Genomic DNA, 21,160 nt, shown 5'->3' on the forward strand with positions numbered 1-21,160 from the left:
AACACAACAACCAGCAGAGCACATCTAGAAAACACAGTCCTGCAACACAACAACCAGCAGAGTACATCTGGAACACACAGTCCTGCAACACAACAACCAGCAGAGCACATCTGGAACACACAGTCCTGCAACACAACAACCAGCAGAGTACATCTGGAACACACAGTCCTGCAACACAACAACCAGCAGAGCACATCTAGAAAACACAGTCCTGCAACACAACAACCAGCAGAGTACATCTGGAACACACAGTCCTGCAACACAACAACCAGCAGAGCACATCTGGAACACACAGTCCTGCAACACAACAACCAGCAGAGCACATCTAGAACACGCAGTCCTGCAACACAACAACCAGCAGAGCACATCTAGAACACACAGTCCTGCAACACAACAACCAGCAGAGCACATCTGGAACACGCAGTCCTGCAACACAACAACCAGCAGAGCACATCTGGAACACGCAGTCCTGCAACACAACAACCAGCAGAGCACATCTAGAACACGCAGTCCTGCAACACAACAACCAGCAGAGCACATCTAGAACACACAGTCCTGCAACACAACAACCAGCAGAGCACATCTGGAACACACAGTCCTGCAACACAACAACCAGCAGAGCACATCTAGAACACACAGTTCTGCAACACAACAACCAGCAGAGCACATCTGGAACACACAGTCCTGCAACACAACAACCAGCAGAGCACATCTAGAACACACAGTCCTGCAACACAACAACCAGCAGAGCACATCTGGAACACACAGTCCTGCAACACAACAACCAGCAGAGCACATCTGGAACACACAGTCCTGCAACACAACAACCAGCAGAGTACATCTGGAACACACAGTCCTGCAACACAACAACCAGCAGAGCACATCTGGAACACACAGTCCTGCAACACAACAACCAGCAGAGCACATCTAGAACACACATCTAGAACGCACAGTACAGTCCTAGAGACAACAACACAACACATCTCTATTTACTACAACAATAGAAGCAGACACACCAACCCAGGCTTCTCTATTCACTACATACAACACAACATTTTTCTGTTAATGTGTTTAATGTGTTTGCATGTGGAAATTAATCAATTACTGGAAACCAGAGATAAGATAACGAGGTTTGTGCTTTTCTCTGTAAAATTACACTGCTTTTTCTCTGTAAAATGATGCTGCTTTTCTCTGCAAAATGATGCTGCTTTTCTCTGCAACATTATGTCTCAACGCACCACACCTCTTCTAGGTTACCAATGTATGTCATATTCCCCAGTACTTCATTTGTAAATCGGGAGGTCCCAGAACACATAGTGAGCGTGAGAAGGGGGTTATCTGGAGTAAACAGCCAAGTAGCCTACTATCTATGGGGGTGAAACGGACAGCTGATTAATTCAAAGCAATTTAGGACTCACTGCAGAACACCCGCCATACGTAGGCTATACTCTATAGTATGCCCACGTACTCGAGTAAAGCTATGGCGCTTACACAAGTCAGAATTTTTTTTGCCACATTTTCAAGATATTAATGTACAGCAACATACATCAGAACACCTGCCATATGCATATGCACAAATACTCAGCTGTAGGGCTTACAAGACTCGAATTTCATATCATTTTCCAGACATCAATGTAGCAGTAGAACAAATATCACAATATCTGCATAGAACTTCAACTAAAATAAATCAATGTAGACTACAGCAGAACACACATATGAGAATATATAGGCCTCCTGCCTATGTGACAATATCCATATTCATTTCACAGTACAGAATAAGTTTGTAAAGGAAAAAGATGTTCCTACCTTAGTTTTCAAAACCTCCCACAATGACTCTCCCCATGTCAAGTCCATTTAACTCCTAACAGTCGATTTCCCCCACAGCCTGTCGCTGTACAGCCCAGCTTTGAATTTTGCATGAGTGGAGGTGGCGGTGGTGATTTGATTTATTTGTCTTTCCCACGTTTCAAATTCAGTAGTGAGATGACTAGCCTAGCTACGTGACATGATTATGTAGGGACCTCTTCACTAGCTGACCATCACTACCAAGACAAGACCTGTGCCAGTATCAGTTACTTACCCCACTGGCCCTCCCCATAAACTCTATGTCTACAAATAAGAGAGCAGGTCTGGAATCAGTGTGGTAGGATAGGATGATTACATAGCAGGATTCCCACGCTTTTACATGATGGTCTTTCTGGGGGGCGGGAGAAATAACAAGGAGGCAACTTGATTTAATGCTGATCGCTTTTATTAGAATGTCTACAGTGCGAACAGTGAAATAATTAATAAATCATGCTGCGAGAGATACTGGATCCGGGGCAAATAGGTGTCGGAACGAACTAAGTCAAATCTGAGAGGTGCCGGATCCTCAAATTAAGCACTAATAGTCCCACTGTGTTGTGTGTGAATCCATCTGTCCACTCACTTCCTCTCTCAGTCTTCACTGTATCTCCTACTTGTTGATATCCATCTCTCTATATTGTTTCTCCCTCCAGAGTCTCGTAACTAGTCAAGCAGGGAAAATCATCACCCCGCATGCCCTCCCTAGCCCTGGATTCCTCGGAGGCAATTCTTCCTCGCCACTCAAAGCTTAAGCGCATGAAAAGCCACCCAGGGAGCAGAATGCTAACATATTGCCACAGACAACATCTGTCAGGCCAATGTGCTCGTTTGTCAATCTGGGTAGTGTGTTGTGTCACGGCGACAAGCGATCTGTGTGTTTTCTACTTCCCTACAAGACTGACTAGTCCCAGGGAAGTGATTGACCCTTGCACTTCATGCTGCTCAAATGTTCTTGCTGGAGAGATATTATGAGAAAAACCAGTGTGCAGTTGTTGAGGCAGTTATTAGCCAGGAACCGTGATAGCAGACGGAACAATGGGTGTAGTGGAGAGGCTCCAGTCTACTGCTCATCCAACACAGTCCCAAGGTTTCCCAGTGTCTTTAAACCAAAGCTATTTGTAACTATATAAAGAATATTATACTAGGCATATTATTAAATACGAAGAGGTTTAGGGGGTTATGCAGCCACTAAGACCCAACGTTCAAGTATGACTGTCCTATTCAGGCTTGACATTCTATGACATTTATATCTTGGCCAATTAGACACTTACTTTCTCCTCATAGTGGATGTAGCTGGCAGCCTCCTCTCCCAGGTATTTCACCAGGCTGAGAATGACAGCATCCCTCCTCTCGCTCAGCTGAACAGGAGGAGAAATTAGAGTCTTAATCCTGAAGCTTTGAATTCACATTCTCTCATCATGCACAGAAATATGCTTGGCCTGTTAAAATATGAATGCAGTTTCAAGAAGCCCGTTCAAGCTGAGGTCCGCTGGTGGACTATGGATGTGAATACCTCACGTCTCTGGTTGAGTTATAGTAGGAGAGACGGGGTGTGGAGACCAGAGGAACACAAGTCCACGTTCAACACAGCACAGAGGGACAGATGTTGCCAGATTAGAGTATTCCTCTAAAACTCCATTTCATGACATACAGTATAACGTATCATTATATAGGTTTAAACTGAGGGTTACTTCAGACAGTTAACATGTCTCCTCTGCTTCTTAACCCTGATTCATGTTTTTTTATGACCATACACTTTAGGAGCAACAGGTTATAAATAGGTCAGTGTCCATAATTAATTAACTAGTCTTTTACTACGGTATGAATGTTTACTATCTAAGAAATTAAAGATCAAGTCTCAAGTCCAACATTTCCATGTTGAAATCTTAGCGACTTCAACGCATGCCTTGGAGCTCCAGTATCAAACGTAACCACTACTAGGAAGCCCTGATCTGTTTCACCTGTTTACGTGCTGCTGTGCGTTTTGTTGCTAACCTTACATTGCTACCTGCCAACTTTACGGTTTTTAATTTTTAATTACCGTTTATATTTTTAGTTTTTCCCTTACTCGAGTTTTTTCATTCAACTTTTTCACTCCGGATGCTTTATCTAGACGTGGTTTGTCAGGACCTCCACCAGCCGAAGCTAAGTAGTAACATTAACATGATGCCTTCTAATTTCAGTCGCTGTACTGATAATATACAGGAGAACGATCGCCTTACGGCGAGGATAGCTGTGCTGCAAGCCCAGCTTCAGACGCAATCGTTAGGCAATGGCAATTTAAGTGTAGGAAAGGATGAAACAGCGTCTGTGCCACCAGTAAGTACAGTTAGTAGTATAAATCCCCTCGCACAGTCCCCGCAGCTGGACAATTTTCTCATGGCTTCTGGAAGGAAATGCTGTAGGAATGCTCAACCGGTGTCGCTCATTCAGCCGACAGAAACTTTAAACCGGTTCTCCCCATTAAGCAGCGAGTCGGAGTCAGAGGCCGAGCCTTCTCTGGTCTCTACTCCTCCCGTTACGGGATCTGAGACGCCAAAGCCTCCCACCATTAGCTCTGACAAATTGAAAACCCTATACATTGGCGACTCCATTACCCGCAGTATTAGACTTAAAACAAATCATCCAGCGATCATACACTGTTTACCAGGGGGCAGGGCTACCGACGTTAAGGCTAATCTGAAGATGGTGCTGGCTAAAGCTAAAACTGGCGAGTGTAGAGAGTATAGAGATATTGTTATCCACGTCGGCACCAACGATGTTAGGATGAAACAGTCAGAGGTCACCAAGTGCAACGTAGCTTCAGCGTGTAAATCAGCTAGAAAGATGTGTCGGCATAGAGTAATTGTCTCTGGCCCCTTTCCAGTTAGGGGGAGTGATGAGCTCTACAGCAGAGTCTCACAACTCAATCGCTGGTTAAAATCTGTTTTCTGCCCCTCCCAAAAGATAGAATTTGAATATAATTGGCCCTCTTTCTGGGACTCACCCACAAACAGGACCAAGCCTGGCCTGTTGAGGAGCGACAGACTCCATCCTAGCTGGTGGGGTGCTCTCATCTTATCTACGAACATACACAGGGCTCTAACTCCCCTAGCTCCACAATGAGATAGGGTGCAGGCCAGGCAGCAGGCTGTTAGCCAGCTTGCCAGCTTAGTGAAGTCTGCCACTAGCACAGTCAGTGTAGTCAGCACAGCTATCCTCATTGAGACCATGTCTTTGCCTCGACCTAGGTTGGGCAAAACTAAACATGGCGGTGTTCGCCTTAGCAATCTCACTGGAATAAAGACCACCTACATTCCTGCCATTATTGAAAGAGATTGTGATACCTCACATCTCAAAAAAGGGCTACTTAATGTTAGATCCCTCACTTCCAAGGCAGTTATAGTCAATGAACTAATCACTGATCATAATCTTGATGTGATTGGCCTGACTGAAACATGCCTTAAGCCTGATTGTCACGTCCTGACCAGTAAAGGGGTTATTTGTTATTGTAGTTTGGTCAGGACGTGGCAGGGGGTGTTTGTTTTATGTGGTTCGGGGTTTGTTGGGCTATGTACTTATGTAAGAGGGGTGTTTGTTTTATGTGTTCTGGGGTTTTTTGGTCTATATTCTATGTTAGTGTATTTCTATGTTCAGTCTAGTCTATCTATTTCTATGTTTAGTTCATTGGATTGACCTTCAATTGGAGGCAGCTGTTCCTCGTTGCCTCTGATTGAAGGTCCTATGTGTAAGGGTGTTTTTGTAATGGGATTTGTGGGTAGTTGTCTCCTGATTTGTGTCTGTGCACATGACAGGACTGTTTAGTGTCGGTCATTGTTTTGTATACGTGATTTGTTTGTTTTTCCTTCTTTTGATTTAATAAAGAAGATGAGTATACACGTTCCCGCTGCACCTTGGTCTAATCGTTACACTGATGAATGTACTGTGTTCAATGAGGCCTCACCTCCTGGTTACACTAGTGACCATATCCCCCGCACATCCCGCAAAGGCAGAGGTGTTGCTAACATTTACGATAGCGAATTTAAATTTACCATTTGTCTTTTGAGCTTCTAGTCATGAAATCTATGCAGCCTACTCAATCACTTTTCATAGCTACTGTTTACAGGCCTCCTGGGCCATATACAGCGTTCCTCACTGAGTTCCCTGAATTCCTATCGGACCTTGTAGTCATGGCAGATAATATTCTAATTTTTGGTGACTTTAATATTCACATGGAAAAGTCCACAGACCCACTCCAAAAGGCTTTCGGAGCCATCATCGACTCAGTGGGTTTTGTCCAACATGTCTCCGGACCTACTCACTGCCACAGTCATACTCTGGACCTAGTTTTGTCCCATGGAATAAATGTTGTGGATCCTGGACTATCGAACCCACATTTATTATGTTTGCAATCGCAAAAAATAATCTGCTCAGACCTCAACCAAGGATCATCAAAAGTTGTGCTATAAATTCTCGGAAAACCCAAAGATTCCTAGATGCCCTTCCAGACTCCCTCCGCCTACCCAAGGACGTCAGAGTATAAAAATCAGTTAACCACCTAACTGAGGAACTCAATTTAACCTTGCGCAATACCCTAGATGCTGTCGCAACCCTAAAAACATTTGTCATAAGAAACTAGCTCCCTGGTATACAGAAAATACCCGAGCCCTGAAGCAAGCTTCCAGAAAATTGGAACGGAAATGGCGCCGACTAGCTTGGAAAGACAGTACCGTCGAAGAGCCCTCACTGCTGCTCGAGCATCCTATTTTTCCAACTTAATTGAGGAAAATAAGAACAATCCAAAATGTATTTTTGATTCTGTCGCAAAGCTAACTAAAAAGCAACATTCCCCAAGAGAGGATGGCTTTCACTTCAGCAGTGATAAATTCATGAACTTCCTTGAGGAAAAGATCATGATCATTAGAAAGCAAATTACGGACTCCTCTTTAAATCTGCGTATTCCTCCAAAGCTCAGTTGTCCTGAGTCTGCACAACTCTACCAGGACCAAGGATCAAGGGAGACACTCAAGTTTTTTAGTACTATATCTCTTGACACATTGATGAAAATAATCATGGCCTCTAAACCTTCAAGCTGCATACTGGACCCTATTCCAACAAAACTACTGAAAGAGCTGCTTCCTGTGCTTGGCCCTCCTATGATGAACATAATAAACGGCTCTCTATTAATGGTTATTTATTTATTTATTTCACCTTTATTTAAACAGGTAGGCAAGTTGAGAACAAGTTCTCATTTACAATTGCGACCTGGCCAAGATAAAGCAAAGCAGTTCGACAACATACAACAACAGAATTACACATGGAGTAAAACAAATATACAGTCAATAATACAGTAGAAAAATAGGTCTATGTACAATGTGAGCAAATGAGGTGAGATAAGGGAGGTAAAGGTATCCACCAGATGTGTACCAAACTCACTAAAAGTGGCAGTAATAAAGCCTCTCTTGAAAAAGCCAAACCTTGACCCAGAAAATATAAAAAACTATCAGCCTATATCAAATCTCCCATTCCTCTCCCACAACTCACTGCCTTCCTGAAGACAAACAATGTACCGTAATTTCCGGACTATTAAGCGCACCTGAATATAAGCCGCACCCACTGAATTTTAAAAAATGTATTATTTTGAACATAAATAAGCCGCACATGTCTATAAGCCGCAAGTGCCTACCCGTACATTGAAACAAATGAACTTTACACAGGCTTTAAAGAAACACGGCTTGTAACAAAAATAAATAGGCTTCAACGAAACACGGCTTGTAACAAAAATTAATAGGCTTTAACGAAGCACGGCTTGTAACAAAAAATAAAAAATTTGCAGTAAACAGTAGCCTACCAAGAAAGTCATTGGTCACCATCTTCCTTCTCCTGTGCACTGAAACCATCTCCTTCGGTGTCGGAGTTGAATAGCCTCAGAATTGCTTCATCCGATATTGGATCGTTTTCATTGTCGCTCTCGTCACTTTCATCCGGAGGCAAATCCCCCGCTGAGCCCTCTTCAACATGCAGCAGTCCAGCCTTTCGAAACCCGTTGATGATAGTGGATTTTTTGACAATGCACCACGCTGTCAGGACCCACTGGCAGACTTGACCATAAGTTGCTCTTCGCATGCGGCCCGTTTAAGTGAGGGATTTCTCCCCACTTGTCATCCAAGCCTCCCACTGAACACGGAGCGCCACCTTAAATGCACAATTTACACTGATGTCGAGTGGCTGCAAATACTTTGTTGTGCCCCCAGGAATCAGGGTGACAAAATGACTACCATAATCAGAATGATGGGAAGTTTGAGAGCGCTCGATTTAATCTAAACAGTAAACAAAAAACTTGTTTGACCTTAACCCGTTCGGCAATTTCATTGGTCTAATGAAAGCTTCATGCCGCCAAAAAACTGAGCATGTCACAGAATGTAAAAATAAAAAAATAAAAAAATAAAAAAATTGAAAGCGGGAAAAATCCATATATTAGCCGCATCATTGTTTAAGGCGCGAGGTTCAAAGCCTGGGAAAAAAGTTGCGGCTTATAGTCTGGAAATTACGGTATACGAAACGCTTCAGTCTGGTTTTAGACCCCATCATAGCACTGAGACTGCACTTGTGAAGGTGGCAAATTACCTTTTAATGGTGTCAGACCGAGGCTCTGCATCTGTCCTCGTGCTCCTAGACCCTAGTGCTGCTTTTGATACCATCGACCACCACATTCACATTCCTCTCTAGGCTTCTTCCTAGGTTCTGGCCTTTCTAGGGAGTTTTCCTAGCCACCATGCTTCTGCATTGCTTGCTGTTTGGGATTTTAGGCTGGGTTTCTGTACAGCACTTTGGGTTTCTGTACAGTACTTTGTGACATCAGCTGAAGGGCTTTACAAATAAATTGGATTGATCAGATTTTCAGTTGAGAAAACATGATTAACGACATGGGAACCTATTTGATTGGTTTGTAGAATCCCACTGATATGCAGTTTTGTTAATTAATCTGCTTATAATCACAGATGGACTGGCATGCAATCTGTTTTGTATTTTCTCTTTTCATAATACGTCTTTGAAAGAATACCAATTTGAGTGTTTTGTGTGCTCTTTGTTTTAGGGCTCAAGGATGACACAACAAGAAATAGTTTAAGCCTTGCCATTTGATAGTTCACTTGAGAGCAGAGATGCAGCCAGGTGTACCACTTCAAATATCAAGGCTGAAAATAGGTAGCAGCTTGTATTTAGCCAAAAAGTTGAAGTGAACACTTCAACACTACTGACATTTTTTTAATGGATATGGAGCCACTCATGTTGGCCCATATACTGTAAAAGGGTGACAACACCATTTACCACACTCTGCCAGTAAGCACCCTTCCCAATACTCTTCAGCCAAATGATACCCATTTACACCTTCTCTATCTCCCCACGTTCTTTCTCTCTTTCCCTCTCCACATGTCTCTCACCTGCTGCCATATGAAGCTGATAACACAGGACTGTGTGAAAGGGATCACTTTATCTGTCTATCTGCTTTTTCTATCACAAACAGTGTGAAAATAGCTCTCTCACACACATTTACCAGTGGAGTGGAACAGTTTTTTTCTCTCATTCTCGATCATCTATCTGGTATGTAGTATCTGGTATGTAGGTAGGTGACAGGCAGTCTCTGTACTGGTGTTATGTCACGAGCCGGATGTTTAACAAAATAATGAAGCCGTCGGGTAATGATCCAGTAGATGCCTCTGGGTTCAACCAGGGTGAAAACATGGGCCTCGTTTGCTAGGTTATTCACAGTTCAACAATATCCATTCTTTAATAACATGATCTACGCTTCATAGAAACGTGTTCAGGGAGAGTGTACTCCACATATTGTCTATGCTGTCTTCCCTGTGTCTCCGTCATATGCCTCGTATCCCTCCATCCATCCATCCATCCATCCATCCATCCATCTCTCCATCCTGGTTACCTCTCTGGAGCTCCAATTGTAGGCCTGCACGCCAGAGATGAAGCCCACGAGAGCAGCACTCCCACTGGGACTGGTGCCGTCGAAGGTGACGCTCAAGGGACACTCCGCAGAGGGTCGTGCCACTATCTCTCCCGAGTAACCCTTCTCACGCCAGAACGCCTGCAGCAGAGAGAGAGAAGAGGAGAGCGAGAGAGAGAGAGGGAATGACAGCTGGATGAGCTAGATGCACTTACCACACACAGATCGCCCCCGATGCACTAGCTAATAGTACACTTGAGGTCTGCGGTTTCCAAAATTAGTGGATTGTAAATGTGTTATGCTTGTTGGGATGAACTTCCATCTATTCAGAAGAGATTGTGCTGTTTTAAATGACTGTGTAAAACCACACTAATGCTCATAGCAAAGTTTACACTTTATGACATCTTAGCGCAAAACACAACAAAAATGTAACAGATGCAGCACATCACTGAATCTAATATTCAAAATTCAAGTCAAGTCAATCTCTATCCTTACTTTGGATGTTCAAATCTTGTCAGAGTGTTTTACCTTCAGTGTGGTTCTTTTTCCACATTTGTTGTGTTACAGCATGAATTAAAAATTATTTAAATGGAGATTTTGTTTACACTGGCCTACACACAATAACCCACAATGTGAAAGTTGAATTATGTTTTTCAAAATTGTTACAGAGCACAGGAAAAATCCTAGAGCAAAAGTTGGTTCAGTCTGCTTTCCAACAGAGGCTGGGAGACAAATTCACCTTTCAGTAGGACAATAACCTAAAACACAAGGCCAAATATACATTGGAGTTGCTTACCAAGACAACATTGAATGTTCCTGAGTTGCCTAGTTACAGTTTTGTCTCAAATTGGCTTGAAAATCTACGGCAAGACTTGAAAATTGTCTCCCTGTGGCTCAGTTGGTAGAGCATGGTGTTTGCAACGCCAGCATGGTGTGTGCAACGCCAGGGTTGTGGGTTCGATTCCCACGGGGGGCCAGTACAAAAAAATAAAAATAATAATACATTTAAAAAATGCATGAAATGTATGCATTCACTACTGTAAGTTGCTCTGGATAAGAGTGTCTGCTAAATGACTAAAATGTAAAATGGCTGTCTAGCAATGATCAACAAACAACTTGACAGAGCTTGAAGAATTTTTTTAAGAATACATTTTTCACATTACAGAGAATTTTGTGTAGATCGTTGACAAAAAGTGACAATTAAATCCATTTTACTCTCACTTCGAAAAACAACAAAATGTGGAAAAAGTAAAGGGGTGTGAATACTTTCTGAAGGCACTGTAAAATGGATACTGACAATATAGTTATGTGCTGACATTATTGTTGATATTCCCTCTATGTTTACAGGTACCCAAGAGATCCCACTGTGTATATTATTATTATATTATTATATGTGGTTCTAATCCTGAATGCTGATTGGTTAAAACCGCATTCCAGCTGGTGTCTATCCCACAAGTCTATCCCACAAATCTATTATGTTAAAATGCCTATTTACACAGTTCCATCTGATTGTGCAATCCACTGTCTTATCATTCCAGCCAGGCAATTTACAAACTTTATAAATCTCCACTATAAAAAGCCTCTAGACATTATCTCACATTTATTTTAGACTAACATTTCGTTTTTAACAAATCGTGTTCATATACAGTACAGACTGAGAATATATTTTGAACATTCTATGAGAAAAGTGGTAGTGTTGTTACCAATATGTGTCAAGTCTCTTATGAGCCAAAGGTGTTAATAAATGGTGTTATTGACTGTGTGTGTGTGTGTGTGTGTGTGTGTGTGTGTGTGTGTGTGTGTGTGTGTGTGTGTGTGTGTGTGTGTGTGTGTGTGTGTGTGTGTGTGTGTGTGTGTGTGTGTGTGTGTGTGTGTGTGTGTGTGTGTGTGTTACTGACCATCTGGTAGGTGATGACAAACTTCATCAAGTGCCCAACAGGCATGTTCTGTGTGAGGTGTTCTCTCTGAATGGGTAGAGCAGGTTGGTAGTGGATCTTAGCTGGGGAGAAGGAGAAATATATGGAGATTGGGTTCTCAGGAGAAAGGTGATGACTTGTCACTATGCTATAATAGACGTCAGAGGGGAGAGAAAATATGCTGAATCGAGATGTTGTGCCTCTCTGGGTTTTGGAAATCCTAATTCCGGTGGACAACATAGAAACAGTGGAGAGAAATGGACAATGGGACGCAGAGAGAGAGAGTAAGATAGTGACTGAAAATAGAGGTATAGAGAATTAAGGGACAAAGATATAGCGAGCGATTCAAAAGGAAAAGAGAATAAGAGAGTGAGAGCGAGAGGAGGAGAGGACTAGATATCACGCATCACTTTGGTTAACCCCTGTATTGATCTGAATGGGCTTTAGTTTTTGAATCATCGACCAGCACTCAGGTAAATTGGATACAATCCCCAGTGACTGCCTGCATGGCTCTCTCAGAAATGGCCCTGCACAGAAAATCCCTGCGATTAAACACTGCTGGGCTGTCGGTCTGCCTTAAAACTGTGGTTGCAGTAACCAGTAACGTTATTTACATTTCAAGATCCAACTTGTAGTGTTCCTTTGTAAAGACAGATTGAAAAACTTCATCAGTATTGTACTGTCAAGGCTAGGAATATGGAATGTCTCTCACAGACTGAGGAGAAGGCAGTCAACATTGTCTGCGGTGTCACAAAAGCTTGTGTAAGATGGGGACTACTGTTCTAGAGCTGTCAATGTCTGTCAGAAACTATAAATGAAGGCCCTTTCTGCTAACAAAACGAAATAATAAAACACAAGATTGAAAAGTGGGTTACACCTTCTCTGACATGAAAATGACAAGGAAATCAATATTTTGGTAAAGTTTGTACATTACAGCCACATTTTTTTTACATAACATCCTACATACCCCATTATGAGAATTTGGGGGAAAGATTTTTTTTTTTTTATTTTATTTTTTTGCAAATGTATATACATTACCGTTCAAAAGTTTGGGGTCACTTAGAAATGTCCTTGTTTTTTAAAGAAAAGGCAATTTTTTTTGTACATTTAAATAACATCAAATTGATCAGAAATACAGTGTAGACATTGTTAATGTTGTAAATTACTATTGTAGCTGGAAACTGAATATTTTTAATGGAATATCTACATAGGCGTACAGAGGCCCATTATCAGCAACCATCACTCCTGTGTTCCAATGACATGTTGTGTTAGCTAATCTTAGTTTATCATTTTAAAAGGCTAATTGATCATTAGAAAACCCATTTGCAATTATGTTAGCACAGCTGAAAACTGTTGTCCTGATTAAAGAAGCAATACAACTGGCTTTCTTTAGACTAGTTGAGTGTCTGGAGCGTTAGCATTTGTGGGTTCAATTACAGGCTCAAAGTCTACAGAAACAAAGAACTTTCTTCTGAAACTCGTCAGTCTATTCTTGTTCTGAGAAATGATGGCTATTCCATGCGTGAAATTAGCAAGAAACTGAAGATCTCGTACAACGCTGTGTACTACTCCCTTCACAGAACAGTACAAACTGGCTCTAACCAGATTAGAAAGAGGAGTGGGAGGCCCCGGTGCACAGCTGAGCAAGAGGACAAGTACATCAGAGTATCTAGTTTGAGAAACAGATGCCTCACAAGTCCTCAACTGACAGCTTTATTAAATAGTACCCGCATAACACCAGTCTCAACGTCAACAGTGAAGAGACGACTCTGGGATGCTGGCCTTCACCAACTCCTAAGACACCCTGACATCATCAGATACGCAACACTGGGACAACTTCTATGGGCTCTATTCGTATCGTATCTAACGCAGTCTGTTTGTACAGTAAAATGTTAGCAAAATTAATATATATGCTTAATTCCATCATCAAGACCTCATTCTATCTTAGACTCCTCACAAGGGGCACCATAATGTTGTGTCTGTGACTATTATTAAATGTGAAGACTGTTATTTTCTCTATGTGTAATTATTACTACGTGATTAAACTAGTCATGTAAACTTTAAATAACTAGGAAGTCGGGTCACCACGGGAAAACGTTTATAGAGTCTCATTTCCCGAAACGACTCTTCAGATATTTTCATATCTTATCGATTAGTCTTCTATTAATGTATCATTATCTCATCAGTTCTCATTACTGAACGTCGCAAACCCTTGGATATCTGCACAAACGCTAGCCTAAATGATGAATCAGCAACATACAAATTGGCTTAAATATTTATTTACTAACTACCTAAATAATCACAGAACTACATAACAAACAAACAGTAGATATTGGTTACTAACACAATGCATTGATAAGTCCCTAGTGGGCTAAACCGGTATGATGGCTTAGTAGACAAAGGAAAGCGAGTGTGGGATGCTCAAGAGCGGGAAACTCATAGCTGATAACAACACTCATAGAAATTGCTAATACCTTACATGAACGACCGCTCATTAAAAAAGAAATTGCAATTGACATATTTACGAGTGTATGTCTTGTTGTCTCTCCCTGTGGTCGCCGGTCCGTCTGCTGGAGAGTCAATGGACAGAAATTCTCTGGTTGTGTTCATAATAGATACGTCAGGCATACAGATGGTTGTTGCATAGAATAGATGCTTCCGCGGTTGTCGGTATTCTCCTACTACACTTACGTAATTTCCAGCTGCAGATTAGTAATTATACGTCTAGGATTTGCTCTTAGTCTGTAGTGATCGATAGTGATCGATAGTCTCAGAGTTTAACAATTTCAAGCCGTGTAGCCAAAACTACAGCTGTATGGTCTCCACGGCCTATAGAGTTGTAGTTCTTAACCATGTCAACATGTAGCGTCAGCTCCATATTTTCTGGTCTAATGGTCTATAGAATTGTAGCCATTCCAAAGTGGGGACTCCGTCCCGGCATTCTCTGACTTAATGTACATTTTGTTGGTGTGGCCAATGATTTGGTTAACTTTATATGAAAACCCATATTATCTCATTTAGAAGGTTAACATCACATAACATCTTTTCACAAATAGTTTCATGTTTAATCACATACGTTTCACAATATTTAGATGTAAACCTGACAGCTGAAAAATGTACACTTTATGAGATACAGTTATGTGTGTTTCCTGTCCTTCATGAGATCACCAAATGAAACACACTCGTCATGACTGCCCCTTAAGTGTCCACGGACCACTCCCACATTCTCAAAAATATAAATATTGTTAAATTATTCAAACTTTTGATGTACAAGTGTCTCTCTGTGTTCCACAGTTTACATTCCAATCTCGAACACTACAGAGAGTAGGGGCAGCGTATTTTATGACCGACCATAAAACAGCCGACTTCCCGCTCTCCCTCTCTGCTCTACAGAGCAGACCCACTGTAACCTGATCCTTCAGAACGTCACAGGAGAGTTATGACACAACTGTACTAGTTGTTCAGGCTCTGGTCTTGTCCCATCTTGATTACTGTCCGGTAATACGGTCAAGTGCAGCAAAGAAACACCTAGCAAAGCTGCAGCTGGCTCAAAACAGAGCAACATGTCTATAACTGCACATACAGTATTTCCTGTGTGAGTGTTGACGAGAGATGAAATGCTTCTCTTCTAGTTTTTATGAGAAATAATAATGCCATGAAAATTCCAGATTATCTGCATAATGAGATGTTGGACAAGCATGTGTCCATATACTTTTGGTAATGTAGTGTATATCTATGTCCCAAATAGCACCCTATTCCATATTTAGTGCACTACTTTTGACCAGAGCCCATAGGGCCCACTATATAGCGAATAGGGTGCCATTTAGGATGTAGACTATGAATAAAATTGTCATTCAATATAGAATGGTTATTAATGCTTTTCCATGTCATAGTCTACAGAGACATGTCAATGTGTGAAGTGTGATGTGACAGCCAAACACACTATAAATACAGTTTCCATTGAAATTCAGCGTTAGTGAATGTGTGACATTAAAATGTCTACTTTTTGAACTAGCTGATTGACCTATTCAACAAGGTTATTCCAAAGGTATTGTATTTATGATGCATTTATGTATTTATGACTCACAAGTCCATGCTTCATTGGCAGATGGTGTAAAGACTGATAACTGGGGATGAATGTACCTTTGTAGCACCATGGTAATAACAATGATTTCATTAGTAATGTGAGAATGGGCACAGAATGGGCTGATTACACATGCTACATACTGGCACAATTGCTTTCAATCATTAATTAGTCTCCTGATTCATTCATTCCCTGATGGCTACCTCATTGAAATTGCAATAAGCTTTTTAAATTCTCTATTCAGTATTCTACTTGTCTCAAGAACCCCGATACACTGTTGTGATCTGGTCAATTGTTATGGTGTGAAAAGTACAGTGCTGTGTAGTAAGACAAAAGCAAAATTATTAGTTAGTTATTATCCCCACTGCAATACTGTATTGTAAACACAATGAACCCACTTCTTATACTCAATTACATTCACAACCACATCCATTGCCACAGACCAACCAACAGTCCAATGTCACTCAGAGGGTAGAGGATTAAGCATCAGGAGACAGGAAATGGGTCCAGTGTTTACAATAGAGTATTTCAGTGGGGCTTTATAGGTAAAGTCTGGACCTGTGATCATGTGACTGCAGGTTTACATCTACATTCAGGTATTGGAGGTGCTTTAGTCTTGGTCTTATTACACAGCACTGTAATGTTCAAACCATGGCTGGCATACCAGAGAGCTGGAGAGGAAAGTGGACGACAGGCTTTAGTTCCAATCAGACACTTAAAGGCATGATTTAACTAATCATCTTGCCACCTAAACTCAAGGGCGGACACTATAAAATAGGACAATAAAGAGTTTGATTAGTTCAACAGGGTGTTTTAAAGCCTGGCCGGGGGAGAGGACTGCAGGAGCTATGAGCTACTGTACAGTCGTGGCCAAAAGTTTTGAGAATGACACAAATATTCATTTCCACAAAGATTGCTGCTTCAGTGTCTTTAGATATTTTTGTCAGATGTTACAATGGAATACTGAAGTATAATTACAAGTATTTCATAAGTGTCAAAGGCTTTTATTGACAATTACATGAAGTTGATGCAAAGAGTCAATATTTGCAGAGTTGACCCTTCTTTTTCAAGACCTCTGCAATCCGCCCTGGCATGCTGTCAATTAACTTCTGGGCCACATCCTGACTGATGGCAGCCCATTCTTGCATAATCAATGCTTGGAGTTTGTCAGAATTTGTGGGTTTTTGTTTGTCCACCCGCCTCTTGAGGATTGACCACACGTTCTCAATGGGATTAAGGTCTGGGGAGTTTCCTGGCCATGGACGCAAAATATCGATGTTTTGTTCCCCGAGCCACTTAGTTATGGCTCCAACTGTACAGTCCCTGATGTTTTTCCTGGAGAGAAGTGGCTTCTTTGCTGCCCTTCTTGACACCAGGCCATCCTTCAAAAGTCTTCACCTCACAGTGCGTGCAGATCCACTCACACCTGCCTGCTGCCATTCCTGAGCAAGCTCTGTACTGGTGGTGCCCCGATCCCGCAGCTGAATCAACTTTAGGAGACGGTCCTGGCGCTTGCTGGACTTTCTTGGGCGCCCTGAAGCCTTCCTTACAACAATTTAACCGCTCTCCTTGAAGTTCTTGATGATCCGATAAATGGTTGATTTAGGTGCAATCTTACTGGCAGCAATATCCTTGCCTGTGAAGCCCTTTTTTGTGCAAAGCAATGATGACGGCACGTGTTTCCTTGTAGGTAACCATGGTTGACAGAGGAAGAACAATGATTCCAAGCACCACCCTCCTTTTGAAGCTTTCAGTCTGTTATGCATGACAGAGTGATCTCCAGCCTTGTCCTCGTCAACACTCACACCTGTGTTAACGAGAGAATCACTGACATGATGTCAGCTGGTCCTTTTGTGTCAGGGCTGAAATGCAGTAGAAATGTTTTTGGGGGATTCAGTTCATTTGCATGGCAAAGAGGGACTTTGCAATTAATTGCAATTCATCTGATCACTCTTCATAACATTCTGAAGTGTATGCAAATTGCCATCATACAAACTGAGGCAGCAGACTTTGTGAAAATTCATATTTGTGTCATTCTCAAAACTTTTGCCCACAACTGTACAGCCCTGGAGACAAGGGATGTCTGTGTCTCTCTGGGCTTACCAAACAGATCCAAGAGATTACTTCTAAAATGGGTGACAGAATTTTCCTTGGGGTACATTTTGCTCGGATCGGTAGAGGCCTTTCACTCTAATCCAACAGTGACAGTCGATCATTGCTGACTGTCGTTCCAGTAACACTGTCTGCCAGTCTAGACACGCACCTCATCTTTAGAAGGTAGTCTTCTGCTCTACTGGCTCCCTAACCCTGACTCATTGTGACTCCGTTTTCCCTCAGCTAATATTCACTACAGTCTGTTATCACTCTGTCTCTAGCCTGTCTCTCATTCTCTCTCTCTCTCTCTCTCTCTCTCTCTCTCTCTCTCCCTCTCCCTTATTCTCTCGCGCTCTCTCACTAATTAATTATCTCCTTAATGTTTTTTTATCCTGATAACTGGCACATCTGTCTCTCCAGCTCCTCTTTTGACAGTGACCTGTGAAACAGAACTGCGATCTAACCGTAGCCTCCGGCAAGGGTGCTCTAGGATTTTACACTGCTCATTTTCTATCTCCAACTTTGTTGCTACATTCTCTCAGGGTCCAGAAGAAAAGCGATAAGAAACTGGAGAGAAATACAGCACAAATGCAGTCAAGTACCAGTATGTACTTTTCTTAAAAACAAATATATGCAATGTAATAAACTGATAACCAAATCCGTTTTCAAAGGTTTAATCTTCCGGAGAGATTAATATCTACTGTATATTTTTTAAATCACTACAACTTCACTTCAACGCAATAACTCCTACTTTCAGTGCAATACCAAATAAGTCATGATTTAGTCTTATACACACTGTCTGAAAGCCTTTCAGCCTGCTGGAAGAGGCTTGGGTCATAGTGGGCAAATCAATGCTAATGCATTTCTTACCTGTTTTCATACAGTGTAAACAAGCCATATGAATTAACTATGAGTGGCAGATCTGTCGGGTCCTGTGCCATTGCCCTAGCCTGCTGTCATTAGAAAAGCTCCTCTTGGAGAGGGTTGAAGATAGATGGCAATATCAGGCGCTGGGCCGCTTGGCTGCCAGTCAAGTCCAATTGCATCCAGTTGAAATTCCAGTTTAGTCAGGTAGAACTATACTTAGAGGAAGATGCCTATTGCCCAGAACCTAATTTCACCCATGTAGAGTGCACCTTAATTCACCCACATCCACAACAGAAAATAAACACACACACACACGAAGGAGCACACGTACACACATACAAACAAATGTACACACACACAAACACACATGCAGGCATGAAGACACACACAGCCAGGTGCACACATGCACACACACTAATGCACACACATACTGTATACACATGCACACACACACACACAAACAGCTGCCATGCTCAAAGCGACCTAGCTACTACTCAAACACATAATCACACACACACACACACACACACACACACACACACACACACACACACACACACACACACACACACACACACACACACACACACACACACAGAGACTCAAGTATATATTCAAACAAAATTATAATTTAGAACATGGACAGCTGTGTGTATTGTATAGTAGAACAGTCCTAGAAATGAAGATCAAATGAACTCCATTGAGTCATACTGCAGGCATTTTCTAAGAGTGATAGCAAGAGAGTAGTTTTGAGGTTGACAACAACAAAACAACGACTTGGCATGTATAATACACTTTGAAACAAATAAAACATTTAGAGTATGAAAATGAATATGTAGCAATGTTCTGAAAAGCCAAGATACAGCCAAAACTCTCCTATCCTGGCTCCACAAACTTCCGCAGTGTGAACTAATACGCAGTCAAGCCCAACAGTTCATAAATCATTGAGATGGCTGAGAAACAGGCAAAAAGGACAACTCTACTCATTATAAAAGATAGATGGATGGCGGAATAAATCATACAGCCGCCAAGACATGACGGACCAGAGAACACACAACTCTAAGACAGAGTGCCAGAGAAGGGCTGTCTGTGTGTGTGTCTGTGTGTCTCTCTGTGTGTGTGTGTGTGTGTGTGTGTGTGTGTGTGTGTGTGTGTGTGTGTGTGTGTGTGTGTGTGTGTGTGTGTGTGTGTGTGTGTGTCTGACTTTATTTGAGGGTTATGTACTATTCATCGTGGCTCTATACAGATACAAGGCCTGTGTGTGAATGTGTGTGGGTGAGCGTGTGAGTCGGCCTTGCACAACATCAAATCAAATCAAATTGTATTTGTCACATGCGCCGAATACAACAGGTGTAGACCTTACAGTGAAATGATTACTTACAAGCCCTTGACCAACAATGCAGTTTTAAGAAAATACCTCAAAAAATGCTAATAGTCTGGGTAGCCATTTGATTAGCTGTTCAGGAGTCTTATGGCTTGGGGGTAGAAGCTGTTTAGAAGGCTCTTCGACCTAGATTTGGCGGTCCGGTACCGCTTGCCGTGCGGTAGCAGAGAGAACAATCTATGGCTAGGGTGGCTGGAGTCTTTGACAAATTTTAGGGCCTTCCGATGACACCGCCTGGTATAGAGGTCCTGGATGGCAGGAAGCTTGACCCCAGTGATATACTGGGCCGTACGCACTACCCTCTGTAGTGCCTTGCGGTCGGAGGCCGAGTAGTTGCCATACCAGGCAGTGATGCAACCCGTCAGGATGCTCTCGATGGTGCAGCTGTAAACCTTTTGAGGACCTGAGGACCCATACCAAATCTTTTGGTTTTGTCGTGCCCTCTTCACAACTTTCTTGGTGTGTTTGGACCATGTTAGTTTGTTGGTGATGTGGACACCAAGGAACTTGAAGCTCTCAACCTGCTCCACTACAGCCCCGTCGATGAGAATGGGTGTGTGCTCAGTCCTCCTTTTCCTGTAGTCCACAATCATCTCCTTTGTCTTGATCACGTTGCACCACACAGTCAGGTCTCTGACCTCCTCCCTATAGGCTGTCTCATCGTTGTCGGTGATCAGGCCTACCACTGTTGTGTCATCAGCAAACTTAATGATGAATGATGGTGTTGGAGTCGTGCCTGGCCGTGCAGTCATGAGTGAACAGGGAGTACAGGAGGGGACTGAGCACGCACCCGAGGGGCCACCGTGTTGAGGATCAGGGTGGCGGATGTGTTGTTACCCACCCTTACCACCTGGTGGCGGCCCGTCAGGAAGTCCAGGATCCAGTTGCAGAGGGAGGTGTTTAGTCCCAGGGTCCTTAGCTTAGTGATGAGCTTTGAGGGCACTACGGTGTTGAACGCTGAGCTGTAGTCAATGAATAGCATTCTAACATATGTGTTCCTTTTGACCAGGTGGGAAAGGGTAGTGTGGAGT

The 21,160-nt window shown here is 42.3% G+C and overlaps 1 protein-coding gene across 11 annotated transcripts in view; it reads right to left on the reverse strand.

Annotated features, from left to right (window-relative positions):
* The window catches only part of si:ch211-127i16.2 (probable flavin-containing monoamine oxidase A), a 45,896-nt gene that overhangs the window by 13,628 nt on the left and 11,108 nt on the right, over positions 1-21,160 (reverse strand). For 8 of the 11 annotated variants that reach the window (XM_014132264.2, XM_014132239.2, XM_014132274.2 and 5 more), the window contains 3 exons: positions 11,683-11,783; positions 9,767-9,925; positions 3,117-3,203 (listed from right to left, as the gene is read on the reverse strand). In XM_014132264.2, coding sequence (XP_013987739.2) covers positions 3,117-3,203; positions 9,767-9,925; positions 11,683-11,783 — 347 coding nt within the window. Of the gene's footprint in view, positions 1-2; positions 900-3,116; positions 3,204-9,766; positions 9,926-11,682; positions 11,784-21,160 lie in introns of those variants that run through there. The other 3 variants (XM_014132252.2, XM_045690523.1, XM_045690488.1) reach the window with 2 other exon arrangements.

Source organism: Salmo salar, chromosome ssa01, assembly GCF_905237065.1.
Source record: "Salmo salar chromosome ssa01, Ssal_v3.1, whole genome shotgun sequence".
Lineage (NCBI taxonomy): Eukaryota > Metazoa > Chordata > Actinopteri > Salmoniformes > Salmonidae > Salmo > Salmo salar.